Below are 19,765 nucleotides of genomic sequence, written 5' to 3'. Positions count from 1 at the left end.
TTGAAATTAACTCAATGCTCAACGACGCTCTGCCATCTGCCAAAAATCCTTCGTATTTACAAACAGACGCATGATTTATTTGATTAGAATCCCAAAACCAGGGGTCTCCACGAAAATTATTACGTATCGGTTTTGATTCCTCCGTTTATGTACCTATCTAATGGCACAAACTATATCTTCTTTGTCGTTCTCTCATTATTGAGGATCGCGACCACATGTTTCCATTTAGTGCGGTCATAAGTCATAAGCCATGTGGACTGCCGCCAGCCGACCCTTTCAAAGCGTTCAAATCATTCTAAGTTTATCCACATCATGCGTCGGAGGCCGCGTAATATGTCCGAAACCCTGAAGAATCTAAGAGCTCGCCCATATCCATGTTGAGCTCTCTAATGGACATATTTGTCCTTGTAGCTGTCCAAGTCCCATGGCTTGTGCTTCACCAAAGAGTAAAGAGTATTATGGCCTTCGCCAACACCACATCCTGCACCCCCGCCATCATCTTTGCCTCGTTCGTCACACTTTTTGAGGCTCCTCGAAAGAGAACTTAATACTTACTTACTCCTCTGGCGCGCGATCCAAAGTGGCCTCGAACACAGAGACAACGAAAGAGAACTGTGTGTGTGTGTGCGTTTAGTCATACATTTTTGACGAATTTTGACCAACGGCTACATTACAAGTTCTTCAGTCGTATTATTTTCTTGTCCAGGATCCTGAAATCAGTTGGGATTGCAATGACGGCGACCCGGATCCGTCTCCGTCACAAAAAGATCTAAGGCGCAATTCGCACGGCACCAGGTGCGCAGGAGAAGTAAGTAACAAACAGGCGTATTCGGATTTCGAGATAATCACAAGATCTTGAAACGATTTAGAGATCAACTAGATCTACATTAGATGTCGACTAGATGTGACTTGGATATCTAAGTCATAACTTGTCGAAATCGTTCAACAGGACCTCCAGAATCGCGGAAACGTCAAATTTGACATATCTATCTTACAAATATCTTTAAATTATCCGTATCGTAACTTGTTGAAGTCTAGTAGAAATCTAATTCATTTTCCGAATCGAGCCGTAAGTATTTTCATCTGTATTTCCAGAATCTGGGGTCCGTTTCTCAAAAGCTTGTAACTTGACTAAATTGTAAATCTTGTAATACAAGCGGACGTCACTTTTTGAGAGCTTTTGTTAGAAAGGAACTTCCACTTGTAAGCTTTTGAGAAACGGGCCCCTGAGATCATCATCACTGCGACCCGGACCCGTCCCGAAGAAAGATTTGAGGCGCAATTCGCACGGCACCAGGTGCGCAGGAGAAGCAAGGACTGGCTTCGGCTGAAGCAGGGCTAAGGCGACAACCATAGGTTGGAGCGCTCGGACCTTTCTTTCCCACCTAATGGTTGTCGCCTTAGCCGAAGCCAGTCGCGCAATGTTGTGGCCAGGCCGTGAGATAATCATACTCGTATGGTGGGGCTGCTACAATGACCGGCCCGTCTCCGTCGATAAAGATCTTCTTATGAGACAAGAGTCCTGAGATCAGAGGGCCTACCGCGAACACCTTAGTTGGGACTGTAGGCGACCTGGATAGGCACGTCCCCGTCCCGGCAGATCTTCGGCGCATTTCGCACGGCACCGGATAGATGGCGTACCTATTTCTGATTGTAATAACATTAGGTCATGAATTTGATCTGGACTTGTTATGCATAGGTAGGTACCTATGTATGATCTGTCATATGTTAGTGACATTTCTGAAGAAATGTCAGTTTTGACTACTTTTGACACTGACAGATCATATTCATATCCCTAAAGAATCCAGATCAAATAAATCCAGATATTCCAGATGCGTGTAGTGTAGTGTATACCGTATACCCGATAGGTATCTTAGGCCTCTTATACAGACCTGACCGATAGTAACATTGCACCTCGGAGCATTGCGGCATCCATCGATTAAATTCGTTGTGCACTTTACCTTAGTAGCAGCAATAATTATGCTCTGGCAAGTCTGGCACAGTCACTTGGTCAGTAGAAAAAGGTGCGTAAATTATGCATTCCCACTCCGTCAAAAAAAAGGTGGGAATGTATTGATCTCCGAATAAAAATTTGAATTTCGTGCCTTTTTCTTCTGAGAAGTTGGGTGTGTTTGAGTATAGCTAGCTATAGTAGTATAGTATAGCTATATAAACATATCTAAAATCGCATAAAAGTATTGGTGGATTGTAAAGAGGTCCTTAATAAAATTATGCTCTACCAAGTACCAGTACCCTTTACCAAAGATTCTACTTGCCTTTACTCAATATCAATATTGGAATCAGAAGATCTAGTGATTCTGCGAGGAACACAAAAATATACGTTGTGGGTTCTTTCTTGGTGATAATTATTAGAATAGGAATTTTATTGTGAATAGATAAATATGTAAAAATATTAATTTTATTGTAGATAGCGATGACGGCGAACAACGTGAAATGCGGCGTGGGCGTGGCCTGGGGGGCGAAAGTGGGCGGGGTGCGAATGCTCGACGGGCGAATCACGGACCGCGTCGAAGGAGAAGGAATAGGTAACGTACACCGTCTCGCTCTCATGCTCGCCTGGTAGGTTCGGTTCACGTTCAACTCAAAATGTCGTTCATGTGCAGAGGCAGTGAGTGATTTGCCATTGTCGATAGAGGTCGCTTGTATCGCAAAGAAACAAAATTAAATTATTAATTCAAATTCCGCTTTATTTAATTCTCTCAATTATAAATTAGATCAAGTCAAACACAATTTTCAAAATATGACATCACATTACATATAATATAGTATAACATCATAAACAAGTCTGCAAAAAATCAGAACTACCGGATTTGACGCAAAAGAGCCAGGTTACAAAATTCGACAAAGTTACTGGATTATTGTATTTGCGTCAAAATTGCGTCAAAAAAGTCTAGTGATGCTGATGATAGTGCTCATCCACTAAGTGGCACTAGTTGACCGATATCGATTATTAATTTATTTACTCATGGACAAATTTAGAGGATCCTAAAAAAAAAGGTTTAATTACTGGAGGTTTTATTACTACCTGTAAGTTCAAAATTATTAAACTTTTTTTTGCGATCTTCTAAATTTTTCTATGAGTGTAAATAATTCTTACTTTGGAAAGGCCGTGCCAGGATAAGCAGTCTGCTAAGTGATTCTGCCCCCCCTCGAGTTTGGGGAGGAACCCGAGGAACTCCCTAAACTTATAGGAAAACGAATGTAGAGAGCCACAGTACCATAAAAATTATACGCCCAAACTCGATGGAGTCAGAATCACTTGGCTTATTCTGGATTTGTTATTTTTTCTCTGTTACTTATCAATCGCCTGATCCCTATATTTTATTTATTACTTACATGTTGGTAAGTACAATTCATTATGTGCATTGCGGTTAGGGTTGCCAGATGGTCGGGATTTGGCGGGATTCTCCCGATTTTTAGCATGTGTTCCCGATTCCCGACAAAGTGAAAATTGTCCCGAAAAACAGCTTCATGTTATAAACCAATAATTTCAAGTTCCGAACTGTCGTCGAGCGAGCGAGTGACCCACGTCGAGCGTAGTGCCAATAATGTAAAATATAGTTGTTTTTTATACAATTACTTTAATTTGAATGATTTTTTTTCCCGACTTAAGTCCCAAAATCCCGAAAAATTTATATTTTTTCCCGATAATAGCGCCTTTCGATCTGGCAACCCTAATTGCGGTAGGCACTTTAATTGTATGGTATCCTGGTGATGTTCATGAAATTATGACGTAACGGTGCGCGAGCTCGCTGTCCCCTTCCTTGTATGAAGGGCGCATGTGTTACACGTACGAACACGAACATTGCAGTTCAAAGAATGTAAATTGTATCCCAAGAGAGCAAAATTACATATTTACGGCGATGGCTTACAATGGATCTTGAACGAAGCGAAGGATTCTTTAATTGAATCCTGAGCGTTGCGAGGGATCAAAAATATAATCCTGAGGCTAGGTTCACACGGCGTTAATTTTTCCCGTATACCGTATACGGGATTTTATCGAATACCGTAGTGACAGCAAAATTTGTATAGAGACGTTCAAAATCGTTCAGACGGGTAGACGGCTTTCCCGCATAGACTTTGAACGTTTCCTTACAAATTTGGCTGTCACTACGGTATTCGATAAAATCCCGTATACGTTATACGGGAAAAAAATACGCCGTCTGAACCTAGCCTGAGTGTATAAAAGCTCTTTTCACATCACCTATTCGGAAAAGGGCTTTTTCTTCCCCGCTAGGAGGGTTCAAAGCAGAGTTGGGCAACAATTAACTTGAATAAGAATAAGAATAAAAACAGAAATTTTATTCTTATTCAAATCGATTTGAATTAGAATTATTCTTGCACTAGTTATTTTAGAATAAAATTAAGGTGAATAAATCATGTGACTCTTATTTTAAATGCGGAATAAAAAACAGAATAATTATTCTAGAAGTGGGCCTATTCTAACTAAGGTTTTATTCAATTAAAATGTTATTTAGAATTAAGTTAATTTTTGTAGTACAATCGGTTATAAGTTGATTTTCACCCTTCTATTTAAAAGTCGGATTGATTTGATATTTGTTACTATAGTTTAGGTATTGTACACATTGAAGAGTTCCGCTATACACTATCTAGTTCTATCATCCGATCAGGGTGCTTAGCCAACATACCAAACGTTGACCCTCCGTAGAGTTGCGCATAGTCTCTCTCTATCACTCTTACATATTAGTGCGATAGAGAGACAGATAGCGTTTCGTTGTCGTAGCGCAAACGTTTGGCATGTTGGCTACGCTCCCAATGTGCCTAGCCAAGATGCCAATTTTTGTTTTTATTTTAATAAGCGAATCATTAGGTAAATTTAGCTGTTCTGGGGGCCTAGCCAACATGCCAATCGCTTGCGCTCCAACAACGAAGCGTTTTCTGTCTCTATCACTATTACATATTAGTGCGATAGAGAGACAAAGATAGCGTTTCGTTGTTGTAGCGCAAACGTTTGGCGTGTTGGCTACGCTCACAATGTGCCTAGCCAAGATGCCAATATTTGTTTTTATTCTTATAACCAAATCATTAGGTAAATTAAGCTATTCTGGGGGCCTAGCCAATATGCCAATCGCTTGGGCTCCAACAACGAAGCGCTTTCTTTCTCTATCACTCTTGTATATTAGTGCGATAGAGAGACAAAGATAGCGTTTCGTTGTCGTAGCGTGAACGTTTGGCATGTTGGCTACGCTCCCAATGTGCCTAGCCAAGATGCCAATTTTTGTTTTTAATTTAATAACCAAATCATTAGGACAATTTAGCTGTTTTTAGCGCTTTCTTTCTCTATCACTCTTACATATTAGTGCGATAGAGAGACAAAGATAGCGTTTCGTTGTCGTAGCGCGAACGTTTGGCATGTTGGCTACGCTCCCAATGTGCCTAGCCAAGATGCCAATTTTTGTTTTTAATTTAATAACCAAATCATTAGGACAATTTAGCTGTTTTTAGCGCTTTCTGTCTCTATCACTCTCCTACGTCCAAAAATGGACAAACCCACATGAAAATACTTAGTAATACTTAGTAGTTTTTAAATTCTTTTCTTTGTAACTTTATTTCAAAATAATACTCATACTCTAAATTTAATTGTAACATTTATATTTGGGAAATAAAAGGCTTTTATTTTATTTATTATTATTACTGTCTCTATCACTCTTACATATTAGTGCGATAGAGAGACAGAGATAGCGTTTCGTTGTCGTAGCGCAAACGATTGGCATATTGGCTACGCACCCAAGGTGCCTAGCCTAGATGACAATTTTTGTTTTTAATTTAATAACCAAATCATTGAGTAAATTTAGCTGTTCTGGGGGCCTAGCCAAGATGCCAATCGCTTGTGCTCCGACAACGCAGGACTTTCTGTCTCTATCACTCTTACATATTAGTGCGATAGAGAGACAGAGATACCGTTTCGTTCTCGTAGCGCAAACGATTGGCATATTGGCTACGCACCCAAGGTGCCTAGCCAAGATGTCAATTTTTGTTTATGGACAGCCCCTAATATGTAAGAGTGATAGAGACAGAAAGTGCTTCGTTGTTGAAGCGCAAGCGATTGGCATATTGGCTAGGCCCCCTGAACAGCTAAATTGTACCCAAAGATTTGGTTATCAAATTAAAAACAAAAATTGACATCTTGGCTAGGCACCTTGGGTGCGTAGCCAATATGCCAATCGTTTGCGCTACGAGAACGAAACGGTATCTCTGTCTCTCTATCGCACTAATATGCAAGAGTGATAGAGACGGAAAGTCCTGCGTTGTCGGAGCACAAGCGATTGGCATCTTGGCTAGGCCCCCAGAACAGCTAAATTTACTCAATGATTTGGTTATTAAATTAAAAACAAATTGTCATCTAGGCTAGGCACCTTGGGTGCGTAGCCAATATGCCAATCGTTTGCGCTACGACAACGAAACGCTATCTCTGTCTCTCTATCGCACTAATATGTAAGAGTGATAGAGACAGAAAGCGCTAAAAACAGCTAAATTGTCCTAATGATTCGGTTATTAAAATAAAAACAAAAATTGGCATCTTGGCTAGGCACATTGGGAGCGTAGCCAACATGCCAAACGTTTGCGCTACGACAACGAAACGCTATCTTTGTCTCTCTATCGCACTAATATGTAAGAGTGATAGAGACAGAAAGCGCTTCGTTGTTGGAGCGCAAGCGATTGGCATATTGGCTAGGCCTCCAGAACAACTAAATTTACCTAATGATTTGGTTATTAAAATAAAAACAAAAATTGTCATCTTGGCTAGGCACCTTGGGTTCGTAGCCAATATGCCAATCGTTTGCGCTACGTCATCGAAACGCTACCTCCGTCTCTCTATCGCACTAATATGTAAGAGTGATAGAGACAAAGCGCTTAGACCAGCTAAATTTAACCTAATGATTTGGTTAGTAAATTAAAAATAATACGGTTACTGAAACTATGCATTATGCGACAGTCAATTTGTAAGATTTTATTCCATAAAATAGGTATAAATTAGACAAGAGACTAACTACTATTACATCTACCTAACTATACGTAATTAGTACCTATACGGTACCCGGACTACATTTTTATTCGTGGAATATTATTTCGATTAAAAATCATGATTATATTTATTTGATTAAGAATAAGTTATTCTCATTCAATTTTTTCTCATACGAATTATTCCCGACCAAAATTATTTGAATATTTTTGACGGGAATAAAATCGAGATCATTTTATTCCTATGAATTCTTATTCAAATAATAATTTTATTCTTGAATGCCCAACACTGGTTCAAAGTGGCACTTTTCCTCCCTGCTAGGGTGGATCAAAGTGGCACTTTTCTGTACAAGAACTTTTTTGTTATTTGCATTCTTTTTTTAGCTTGAAACATAATAATTGTGTCAACACTAAGATTTTTTTATTTTCCTCATAGTTGATGTGAAAAGCAGTATGTGTCACACGGTATCAAAATTATTTCGTCTTGGGCGTTAACACTTGAATCCCTCATTACGCTCAGGATCCTACTTTAGAATTCCTCACTACGTTCGGCATTCTATTGTAGAATCCATCGCTTCATTCAGGATTCAATGTACGCCCTTGACGGAAATATATCATTTTGATCCCTTATAACACAATATTTGTGTACGTTTCTTCAAACAAAAACGTCACTTTTGACACTTGGTTGATACTGATATATCCAATCCATATGGTTTCAATATCTAGTATTTGACGTATCTCATTATACTTGAATTTTGACAACCCTAAATAGCCGAAAGGGATAGTGCCATACATTAGAAAGGGACAGCATGATTCGACCCTGAATTGCTGTCAAACTTTGGTTTTGTAGGAAGTGTCCTTTCTGTACGGTAGTACTATTAGGTATTTATTCTGTGCCTTTGCTGCAGCCATGGACAGGCACTTCTTCACAACATGATTTTCGGGTCTACGCATCACATGTCCGAGCCACCTTAATCTGGATTCCTTTAGTTTCTCGGTAACCAGTGCCACCTTGAAGGTGCCCCGAATGTATCCATTTCGGATTTTATCTTTGAGGATAAATCCTCCTGCCCAACGAAGCATACGCATTACAATAGTGGTAATTTTTAACCGACTTCCAAATTACAAAAGGAGGAGGTTATCAATTTGGTTGTACGTTTTTTTATGTTTGTTACTCCATACCTCCGTCATTACTGGACCGATTTTGAAAATTATTTTTTTGATTGTATGTATATGCATGCAGATTCGTCCCGTTTTTGTCTAAACCCAGTTCTGATGAAGGGATCCATGAGGAATCGAGGGAACTCGTCAAATCTTAAAGGCAAACATATAGTGTTTGTGACATTTTATGAAGTGAAACTGCTGATGATGATCAGAACGGAACTCTTCAACGACGCATAGTTCACGTTTGGCGATTTGTCCTCTTCGTTATGTTTGTTAAGCAAGTTAAGTTTTTAAGCCACATTTTTGTCAAGCTCGAGTTCTGATGATGGGATCTATGAGGAATCGAGGGAACTCCTCAAATCTTAAAGGCACGCGTATAGAGATTTTTGCATTTTCATCAGAAAATCAAGCATTTTCATTAAAAACTGTCGCATTTGATGAAGTGGAACTGCTGATGATGATCAGAACAGAACTCTTCAATGACGCATAGTACAAGTTTGGCGATTTCGATTTCGACTTGGACTGGGACTGGGACTGGGGCCCGGACCTAGACTCAAACCGGGAGTCCGACCTGGACCTGGATCCGGGTTTCGTAGCCCACGTTTCACTACCGTATAGTAGAACTGGCCTAACGGCGGTTTTATAATATACCTTGCATTTTGTTTTTATTGGCAATTTTGGGTCTTTATCGAATAGGTGATGTGAAAAATAAACGATAACTTGGAATTGTTTTGAGTTGTTTCGGGGGCTTCACCGAAAAAAACAAATGCTAACCTACTAAGATTTAACAACGCCAATCGATTTGAGAAATTTTCATGTCTCAGTTGGAGAAGACATGGCGATGTTGTGGTGAATGAATTTACGTTTAGCTGCTCTTACCATCTGTTGCATTTATTTCTGGCACCCTTACAGTGGAACCAATTCTCCAAAAGCCCGATCTCGTCGAAACATTGCAACACGGACCTCTCGCGTGATCCTCGGCGCTGGCGGTCTCTTCAGCAGCCTTACAGCAGACCAACCACTCTATAGGCGCATGAATATCGAACAGAGAATCGATCGAAACAAAAAGAATCGATGGTTACTTTCCCACTATTCAGTACGGTTACCATCAGTTTGTCACTGACATAAACGCCGTCGAGAACGTAATTTACTTTCTATACATCTCGCTCGCACTCGCATATTAGTGCAAACGGGATGTATAGAAAGTAAATTACGTTCTCGACGGCGTTTATGTCAGTGACAAACTGATGGTAACCGTACTGGATTCACGGTTGGGGATCACTTCGCCGCGCTTGCAGACGCCGACTCACCGCTCGGTAAATTCTACTAGGAGCACATAAAGTGCGAAGTGTAAGTACGATCCGCAAACTCCGCTCGGTTCGCTCCGATCCGCACATGCTAAGATCAAACGAGTGTGACTGAGAGCGAGAGAGTCCGATATCGATTAAAGGAAGCTAACTTGCATTTGTAGATTGTGTCACAAGGGAGCAAAATTACATATTTACGACGAGGAAAATACAAACTTACTGTAGATTTTTATAAAACCCCGAATTTTTCTAACCTCAAAAGTAGTGGTAATGGTATTTTACTTTTTCTTTCGAATTGCTAGGGTTCCTATTATATACTGTGTGTTACTGACCATGGGGCTTTAAATCCAGGGCTCGATTCTACTGGCTAAACTGAGCTACTTTTACTATGGCACCAATCCCGAAATCCCGAAAAAAATTTTTACTTTTTCATACATTTAGGCTGATCAGATGTCGACGTTTTCTATGGAAAAGCCAACATTCTTTCCCCGATTTTAGGGTTGGTCCCATAGTAAAAGTAGCTCAGTTTAGCGAGTAAAATCAAGCCCTGGATTTAAAGCCCCATGGTCAGACACACCATGTATAATTCCTGTGGTGAAAAATTTTGAGTTTCATGTTCACTCAGTGACAAAAATGATTTTAACCCTCGTGCTTAAAACCCTCGCAACGCTCAAGATTCCCCTTTTGAACCACTCGCTACCCTCGTGGTTCAATTTTGTAATCTTTCGCTTGCTTGGGCATCAAAATTAGCAAGAGCGGTTACACAACAACTTTGCCCTGTTAATAAACGTTCTATCCAAAAAAAACACCGCACACACGTCTGCCGATGCGACGAGTCACCGCTCGGTAGTTTTTACTAGGAGCACATGAAACATACGAAAGTAAGCATGTTAGTATATATTCTTCACACTGTGTGAGGCAGATGACTATAATTATGTTTAGAACTTTATATTAACGACATAAGGTAATTTATTGAATGATTTAATTAAACTATCATCATTTATATAATACAATTTATTAATACATCACAACACTTCGTGCAGCTTCGCGCGTAAGTACATTTTTAAAATTTGCCGCCATTTTCTACTGACGGCATTATGGTAAGCCAAACTATATTTAGGAACACATAGAGACGGATACATAAACAAAATGGAAGTTGCCGACGCCGACTCACCACTCTGTAACTTCTACTAGGAACCCATAAAGATTGCCAACGTTGTTTCGCAGCAACAACAACATGGACACAAAACCACAGAATAAATTTAATAATAGTACATACTACAAAACGAGCGTATAGGCGTATACATATACATATATACCTACTTACCTATAATTTGATTTTGTTATAGGTTACGCCTGGGACAAAGTGGATATCTACAGCGCGTCTTGGGGCCCTAATGACGACGGGCGTACCGTGGAAGGACCGGGTCGCCTCGCCATGCAGGCGTTCAAGCGAGGAATCACTCAGGTAGATACTTGCATGTAGATGTAGCGCCATCTATCATCTTCATCTATCATCGCGCAGTACCAGTGGCGACTGAAATTATAATGTCATTCTTTTTATTTAATAGCGGTGGGTGGGTAAACAAGCATGAAAGAGATAGCAATATGACGTCAGAGTTTCACTATTATGTGTCAGCGCTTCATACAGCCCTAGTATGTTGGGCGGTCCGTGGAAGGACCGGGCTGCCTCGCAATGCAGGCATTCACAAGTCACACTGATAGATGAATACAGAGTATACAGAAATCTACAGTATGTCATGAGGCCCTAGTAACATCGGGCGCTCTGTGGAAAGACTGGGCCGCCGCGCCGCCATGCAGGCGTCCGTTCGAACGGGGGAGTCACTTAATTTATTTCGAACGCGCAGTGAAGGTTCGATCAGAAGTAAAATTGTCGGCCGCCGTCTTGCAAGTTGTATTTTATCATTTTTGCTCTAATCATGATAAAAATTGATATCTGAAGATCCGAAAGATGAATTCGTAGTCAAAATGGTAAAAAATGGCCGCCTTATTGATTTTTTTTATTTTTGCTTTCATCATGAAGAAAATTGGTAGGTATCTGAGGATCCGAAAGGTAGGAATATGAATTCGTAGTCAAAATGGCCGCCATCTTGATTTTCGTCATTTTTGTCGCGCGCGATCATATAATATACCTAATAAAAGTAATGAAAATTGATGTAATGAGAATCTGAAAGGCACTTAAAGATAAATTCGTAGTCGAAATTATAAAAAACAGCAGCCATCTTGAATTTCCATTTTTTGAAGTGAAAACTTCTTTAGCGGCGCTGTGTACTTTTTGTGATGGGGAAAAAATGTTAAACTCGCGAGAGCGTAAGACGTAAGATTCGTAAGACGGACACGTGACCTGATCGAAAAACTGTTACAATGTCATTGAGTTTTCACTTCTGCCAGCACTCCCGGAGTGCAACCCGTTGTTTTTTTTACTTAGTACATGTTAAGTAGGTTTAGTAGGTACATGTTTCTGATGTTTCGCGTTTCGTTTCGAGAATGGAGTGAATGTGCTGTCAACTCATTCGTTTGTTTATAGAATCATAGATAAGACAAACGACCCGATCCGACCTTAGTCGGAAGTGTCGGAACTCAGAACAGAACCATAGACAATCTCACAGATGGCAGTAGTTATTCTAGTAATAAAATTGAAGTATAGCTAAAGCGAGTTATGAGGTCCTAGTAACGTCGGGCGTACCGTGGAAGGACCGAGCCGCCTCGCAATGCAGGCCCGGAGAGCCAGCCAGACAATGGCGCGATTTGCCTTACCCCGAAAATAGATGGCGTTAGTAGTTACTTGTGGATATTACAGACCACACATATTAGTTTCTTCGTCGTTTACGGAGCTTCATAGGTAATTTTATGGTTTTCATCAGCTTCCATGTGCCGTCAATATCCGTTCAGTGAATGAATCCCATCAGATCCTGACATACTACAATTTTCCGCAACTCGACGACTATTAATCGCCTATTTTGCGAGATGGGAGGTCCGCAGGCTAGTCTTGCCAGCCCAGCTCCTCAAGGAATCCTATTAAACTTTTGATGTTGAGCAGGACCTCGGGGAGATCTCTCTCTCTCTCTCTCTCTCTCTCTCTCTTAAAAAAACTGTACACTCTTTTTTTAAAGAACCCCATACTCCCATACTCGAGAAAACCTCGGCAGTCGAAATTTTTACTTTCACAGGGTCGCAGCGGTAAAGGCGTTATTTACGTTTGGGCCAACGGAAACGGAGGAATCCATCGGGACAATTGCAACTGCGATGGGTACGTTATACGTATATTTACCCTAGCCACGGCCAAGCATAATGTACAATGTAATACTACTCTTTGGGTCAAACTAAATCTCACCAAACCTCAGTGGCGTAGAGGGTTCCCGGCAAAATAATACAACTGGTAAGAATTTTGAAAAGAATTGAAGTAAGATTTGGGGGAAGAGTGAGAGGTTTGATCAACAAGATCTTACAAGAGAAACCGAAAAATCACCAAATTTACCGTGATAAGAGTGTGGAAGACTAGAAGTATCATCATAAACAACAAATCACAATGAAAATATGTCGTCTATAGTGGCACTCCACACCTTGTTCTGTTAGTACAGACAGAGTTAGAGTCAGTCCAAGCTAACACGGCACTGACTTTGACAGCACAGATTGTGCAAGTGTTATTTTAAACATCATAATTTCATGGAATTTGAAGTTTAAAATAACACTCGCATAGTCTGTGCTATCAAAATCGCTGCCGAGTTAGCTTGGTCTGACTCTAGTTTAGTTTAGACGGACTATAACTATACCATGGTATGCCATAGGTATTCGTCATCGATCTACACAGTGTCAATCGGCAGTGCTTCGCAACATGGACGGTTCCCCTGGTACGGCGAGGTCTGCTCCTCGACCCTCGCCGTGGCCTACTCATCAGGCGCTCGCAAGGATCAGAAAATTGTAAGTTTTTATGCAGGGCTTTTTTATTTTATGTAAGGCTTTATTATGTCACGATTGCATATAATGCTACTGTATATAAATAACAATAAACATCTATGTAACAATTTGAAAATGGATGCTGGAATGTTTGTAAAAAATTGCCCAGATTTTGTCATTTGCAGGCGACGACCGACACAAATGACTCATGCACCCTGGACCACACAGGCACCTCAGCCGCCGCGCCTCTCGCGGCCGGCATCATAGCTCTCGCTTTGGAAGCCAAGTAAGATTTCTTCGTAGTTTCTGTTAGCCTGGTACTTTGGACTGTACGGTCCGTTTCTCTTCCACATCTTCTACGGTCCATTCGTAACGCAGCATCCTCTTTGAAAATAAATCATTTGTCCCGCACACGCTTTTGGGCACACCTAATTACTAAGTTGATTATTATATATTTTTATATCCCGATACTTAGATACCTAATAAAAATGAGTTTGATTTGTTCATTTACTTACTGCACATTCATCCTGCTTTTGTACCAATTTTGTACAAAAATGACAGATCGGTCGGACATATTAAGACAATTTAACCGTAATTTTATTTAGTATACTGTGCGAAATAAATACTGGGCTTGTCATTTAATGCCTATCATGAAGCATTTTGTTTATAGCTCTAATCTAACTTGGCGAGATGTTCAACACCTAATTGCTTGGACTTCAGACTCCAGTACATTAGCAGGCAACCCCGGTTGGCAAATCAATGAGTAAGAGTTTATAAATGTTATGGTATGGTCATTGATATGATTGATATATTTAGGTGCGTTAACACTAAAAGATTTTACAACTTTTTTTAGCGTCGGACTTCGATTTGACGTTCGATTTGGCTTCGGTCTGCTCAACGCTGAAGCCCTGGTGTCTAGAGCTCTGAACTGGATAACAGTTCCTGAGAAACTCATCTGCCACATACCACCACAGTAAGCATGATCTCCTAATACTTTTACCGAAAATGTGACGAACAACGGCTCGTTGGAAAAAAGCACGTCACGTCGAACGGTGAAGTGATTTTGCACAACCGGATTTATGCACTTACGGGTTTTCACCCAATTGATAGGTATTCCACTCCGGTTTCCGGGGAGTTTCTTGGGAAATCCGAGATAAAAACTTGTTTTGGTACTTGTACGTAGGCTAGACTTGTAGTTAGAGGAGTAGCTAGATCAGTGCCCCAAACGTGTTAGTTCCGCGTAGCATTATTCGCGGTCGCATTTTTCCCCACTAGCGTCGTGTCGTCGTTTCGATTTTTTCGCATTCTTTTTATTTCTTAGGCGATAATATTACCATGTGGTCTCACCGCACTGTTTTTTTTCAAAAAACATTTAGTTCACAACTTAGCTTGACGGAGCCCCGCTTCGCGGGGCTCCTATTTCTGGGCGGTTTGCCCTTCGGGCATCTGAAGCTACCTAACGAACCTAACCTACCTACACTTTTTTCCCCAAAGTGTAATGTTTTCATGGACGTCACACTAAATTAATAGGTTAGGTAGGGGCACTGATCTAGCTACTCGTAGTTAGTAAGCTACTTAAATTTGATGCGCGCAATGACTCTCGAACAAAAAGAAGTAAATAAATAAATCATAAATAATATATTTATTTGTAAACATAGGTTTTTACAGATATAATTGTACACTTAAAAAGAGTATCACTATGTTTAGCCATTAGGCATACAAATATTTTTCAGATGGTGCATGCATATTTACAAACTTAATCTATAAAAATAAAAATATAATTTAGTAATTTACATTCCTACATATACTTACGTATATAATTAATATTCTGTATCAGACAAATATTCTCTGATCGAGTAGTATGCTTTCCTAACTAAAAATTTAAACAGACTATTTTTAAACATATTTATGTCATCTAATTTAGTGATATCATCTGGCAGTTTGTTATAGAGTTTAGGGGCCATGAAGAAAATACTTTTGGCCATAAAAGCCGTTTTAATTGATTTTATATAAATTTTGTTGCAACGACGTGCACTATTAGTAACAGAAAATAAGCCAGAAAAGCTGTAAACCAACCTTCGTACGCCCGACACGCAGTCGCCGGATGCTACTGCCATGACAGACTTCTGGCGTAGCATCTGGTCGGTACCTGCCGGACACACCGAGGGGAGTTGGATGAGTGTTGTCGAGCGTAAGTGCGAGTCCATCGAACCCATGGGGGCAGTCATCATCAGCCCCGATGACGTGAGTTGTGCCATCCGCACGGCCCAGAACTGGAAATGTCCTGGGCCGGATGGATTGCACAACTTCTGGCTAAAGTGGTTCCGATGCTCGCACTCGCGCTTGGCAGCACAATTTCAACAAGCCCTCGAGCTTGGTTCTCTCCCACCTTCCTTAACAACTGGTGTCACCTTCCTGCTCTAAAAGTCCGCTTACCACGGAAGCGAAGAACTACAGACCCATCACATGCTTGCCTACACTATACAAGCTCCTTACATCCATTTTGAGAGCAAAAATCAACGCGCACATTGTTGCAACCAATATTCTGGCGTCCGCTCAAAATGGATGTAGGGTTGGGTCCCGTGGTACTAAAGAGCTCCTCCTCATAGACATGACCATCTGCCAACAAATCCGGCGGAACAAGGGGGCCCTCTCAGCCGCTTGGATTGACTACAAGAAGGCTTATGATTCGGTGCCTCATTCATGGTTGGGGAGGGTCTTAGAGTTGTATAAAGTTGATGCAGCTTTGAGAGCCTTCCTAAGCACGTGTATAAGGCAGTGGACCACAGTCCTTCGTCAACCAGGAGGCGGGGATGACCGCCCTGGCCCGCAGGATTTTATAAGGATTGAGCGAGGAATCTTTCAGGGCGACAGTCTGAGTCCCCTGTGGTTCTGCCTAGCTCTGAATCCCCTCAGCACCCTGCTGAAGGATTTGGGACTAGGTTGCCGGCTTCAGAGAGAGGGTGAAGTCATTTCTCACCTTCTGTACATGGATGACCTCAAATTATTTGCACCAAATAGCCAAGACTTGTTGGAGCTACTGAAAACCACCGAAGTCTTCAGTAATGCCGTCAACATGGAATTTGGTGTCGATAAATGTGCGGTTATGCATGTACAGCGGGGGAGGGTTGTAAATTCAACAAATTTACAACTCTCAGCGACAATGTCTTTCAGATCTATCTCTGAATCAGAAACCTATAAATACCTTGGTATGTCACAGTCGTTGGGTATTGAGGATGAGGGTATTAGACGGTCGGTGAAGGAGCGCTTTTTCAGTCGGCTCACAAAAGTCCTAAACAGTCTTTTGTCAGGAGGCAACAAAGTGCGCGCCTTCAACGCCTGGGTAATGCCCCTACTCACATACTCCTTTGGCATACTAAGGTGGACTCAGACCGAGCTGGACGCCCTGGATCGGAGGGTCCGATCACTGCTCACCATACATCGCATGCTACACCCACGCTCGTCAGTTATGAGATTGTACATCCCACGGAAGTGTGGAGGCCGAGGCTTCCTAAATGCCAAGGATCTCCATAACCGCGAGGTGTACAATCTCAGGAATTATTTCCTTAACAACGAGTGTGGGATGCATCGTGATGTGGTGGCAGTAGACAGGAACCTAACGCCGCTCTCCTTGGCAAACGAGAACTGGCGCAAACCTGTGGTACTAAGTACTGCGGATCGCAAGGCGGCATGGGAGAGTAAGGTGCTACATGGGCGGTTCTACAAGGCCCTCACGGGACCCGACGTGGCCCTGCTCGCGTCGGTGAACTGGTTACGATTCGGGGACCTCTTCGGAGAAACTGAGGGTTTTGCCTGTGCGGACGAAGTGATGATGACGAACAACTATCGGAAATATATCCTGAAGGACGGTACGGTTGACATTTGTCGGGCATGCCGCCGTCCCGGAGAGTCACTCAGGCAAATCTTTTCCGGTTGTTCTCATCTTGCTAACGGCGAGTACTTGCACAGACATAATCTCGTAGCCAGGATTATTCACCAGCAACTTGCTCTTCTATACGGCCTTGTGGACCGCGAAGTACCGTACTACAAGTACTTACCTGCGCCTGTTCTCGAGAATGGTCGTGCCACGCTGTATTGGGATCGATCTATCATCACTGTCAGGACTATTGTAGCCAATAAGCCTGACATCGTGATAATAGATCGATCGCAACGTCGGGCCGTGCTCGTTGACATCACCATCCCCCATGATGAGAATCTCGTGAAAGCCGAGAAGGACAAGTCCAGTAAGTACCTAGACTTGGCTCACGAGATAACCGCCATGTGGGATGTTGATTCGACGTTAATTGTCCCGATAGTCGTTTCAGTGAACAGTCTAATAGCGAAGAGTCTCGACCAACATCTTGAGAGACTCTCACTAGGTGGTTGGATCAAGGGTCAGATGCAGAAGGCGGTGATCTTGGACACGGCGCGGATAGTCCGCCGGTTCCTCTCTCTGCGGCCCTGACCACCGGTAGCTTGGGCCCTGCCCCGCTGCTGGCGGCACCCTAGGTTAGGTTTTTTATAATGTGTTTATATGTATTTTTTATTGTTTTTTATGTGTTTTTGTATTTTACTTTTATATTCATGTTATAAAGAACCTAACTTATGAAGGAAAATAAATACATATACTAATATATATAAATAATAATAGTAATATTAATAGTATTAGTATAATATTATATGTGCGATTCGAATAAAATACATGAAAACTCTGTTTACGCTGAAGGCTGAAGTTTAAAACGACCTATGTATTGAAGAATTATTTTTTGTTTTTTGCAGATACAAAATCAGTCAAAAACTATCATCAGGGCAACAAGTGAACATTTATTTTGACGCCCACGACTGCCCAGTGAACTACGTCGAGCACGTGGAACTCGTTATTAACATTCACTACAGCAAGCGCGGGGCGCTTGAGGCTTATCTGACGTCTGCACGCGGTGAGTACCTCGCTTGTTATGCACCCCTAGTACATTGACTCACTGTTACGTTTGAGAGAATAACTAGCGAAATCTCCGAGAAATGGTTTCGTTCGAATTTCGAACGTCACTGTCACTTTGGCATTTCAGATGTTTTTAGAGTAAGCTTTCTCCATCGATAGTGGAAACCTGTGATTTATTTTTCATTATTTTCGATAACGTTAAGCTAGCCTTGCCGCCAAGACGAAAATTATAACATTTATTTATTTTTCTATTAGGTATCTTTAATTTACTCCACTCGCTACATCACACATGTTTATGAAGATAGCTCCCGATTTGTAAAAGAGAGGTTTAAATAATACTGGCAACATTTATTCTGTTGCTAGTGTACAAATATATATTATATTCCCTTTGATAACAACTAAACCATAAATGGTTAGTGACTTGGAAATTGGAATACCTATCTTAATTCTTAATCAGGTTTACCTAAAAAAAAATGTTTTTTAACATTTTTATTTCATTCTCAGTTTTCATACATTGTATCAAATAATGTCCATCCTTCGTATGATTTATCGTATGGCGGGGTGCGGCGACAATGCGGTGAGATACCTCGCTTGTTATGGGCTCCTAGTACATTGGCTCAACTGTTACGTTCGAGACGAAATTAAGAGCAACCAAAACAAAAAAAATGCAATTTTGTGCGTTCGTAGTTCGTACTGTTGTCATTATAATTTTGAGGGATCTTCGTTCGCCCTTCGCCCCTTTGCTTGGCCCCTTTCGCCTGTATTTTTCACTAACGTATTCCACATTGCTACTGACAAGATTTGCTTGACGCACTATATTTTTCTTTTTTATTATTAGTTTAAGTAGGTATATAATAATATTTTCACCACACCAGCTCGGAAAGGCTTACTTTGCACTTCAAAAACTGATAGCAAAGTTGCATTTTATTCACATGTGAGGCAAAGTAATCAAATGCAAATTTTGAGTTGTTTTCTTGTTTGCTGGTAGAATTGACTTTTAAATGATGATTTTGGATGATAAATATTTAAAAACATTCATTTGGATTTGATTTGGTTTGATTTTGTTTGATATTTTACATTAAATATTTGCTTCGGGTTGGTGTGGTGAAAAATGTTGTGTTTCACTCGGAGGCAAATTTTGTTTAACCCTCGTGCTCTGAAACCCTCGCAACGCTTAAGATTCCATTTTCGAACCACTCGCTACGCTCGTGGTTCAACTTTGGGATCTTTCGCTTGCTCGGGTATCAATATTAGCACGAGAGGTTAAACAACAACTTTGCCCCCTTGTAAAACAAATAACTATTTTATTGACCGAAGCGAAGCGAAGGTCTACGTTTTGACTCGGGCATTTTGCTTTCGTATGTCCGGATGTTCTCCTCTACAGGTCGCAATTCGTAACCGATTCTCGTGAAATTTTGTGACCGAATTTTAT

At 41.1% G+C, this 19,765-nt stretch overlaps 1 protein-coding gene across 1 annotated transcript in view; it reads left to right on the top strand.

Annotated features, from left to right (window-relative positions):
- LOC134798857 (neuroendocrine convertase 1-like) overlaps nucleotides 1-19,765 on the top strand; it is a 66,809-nt gene that overhangs the window by 30,923 nt on the left and 16,121 nt on the right. The window contains exons 5-13 of the mRNA XM_063771248.1: nucleotides 707-808; nucleotides 2,429-2,546; nucleotides 10,826-10,944; nucleotides 12,668-12,747; nucleotides 13,286-13,418; nucleotides 13,580-13,680; nucleotides 14,065-14,157; nucleotides 14,248-14,367; nucleotides 18,174-18,331. Coding sequence (XP_063627318.1) covers nucleotides 707-808; nucleotides 2,429-2,546; nucleotides 10,826-10,944; nucleotides 12,668-12,747; nucleotides 13,286-13,418; nucleotides 13,580-13,680; nucleotides 14,065-14,157; nucleotides 14,248-14,367; nucleotides 18,174-18,331 — 1,024 coding nt within the window. The remainder of the gene's footprint in view (nucleotides 1-706; nucleotides 809-2,428; nucleotides 2,547-10,825; nucleotides 10,945-12,667; nucleotides 12,748-13,285; nucleotides 13,419-13,579; nucleotides 13,681-14,064; nucleotides 14,158-14,247; nucleotides 14,368-18,173; nucleotides 18,332-19,765) is intronic.

The sequence above is a fragment of the Cydia splendana genome, chromosome 17, assembly GCF_910591565.1.
Source record: "Cydia splendana chromosome 17, ilCydSple1.2, whole genome shotgun sequence".
NCBI lineage: Eukaryota > Metazoa > Arthropoda > Insecta > Lepidoptera > Tortricidae > Cydia > Cydia splendana.
This window is presented reverse-complemented; position numbering and strand designations above follow the sequence as displayed.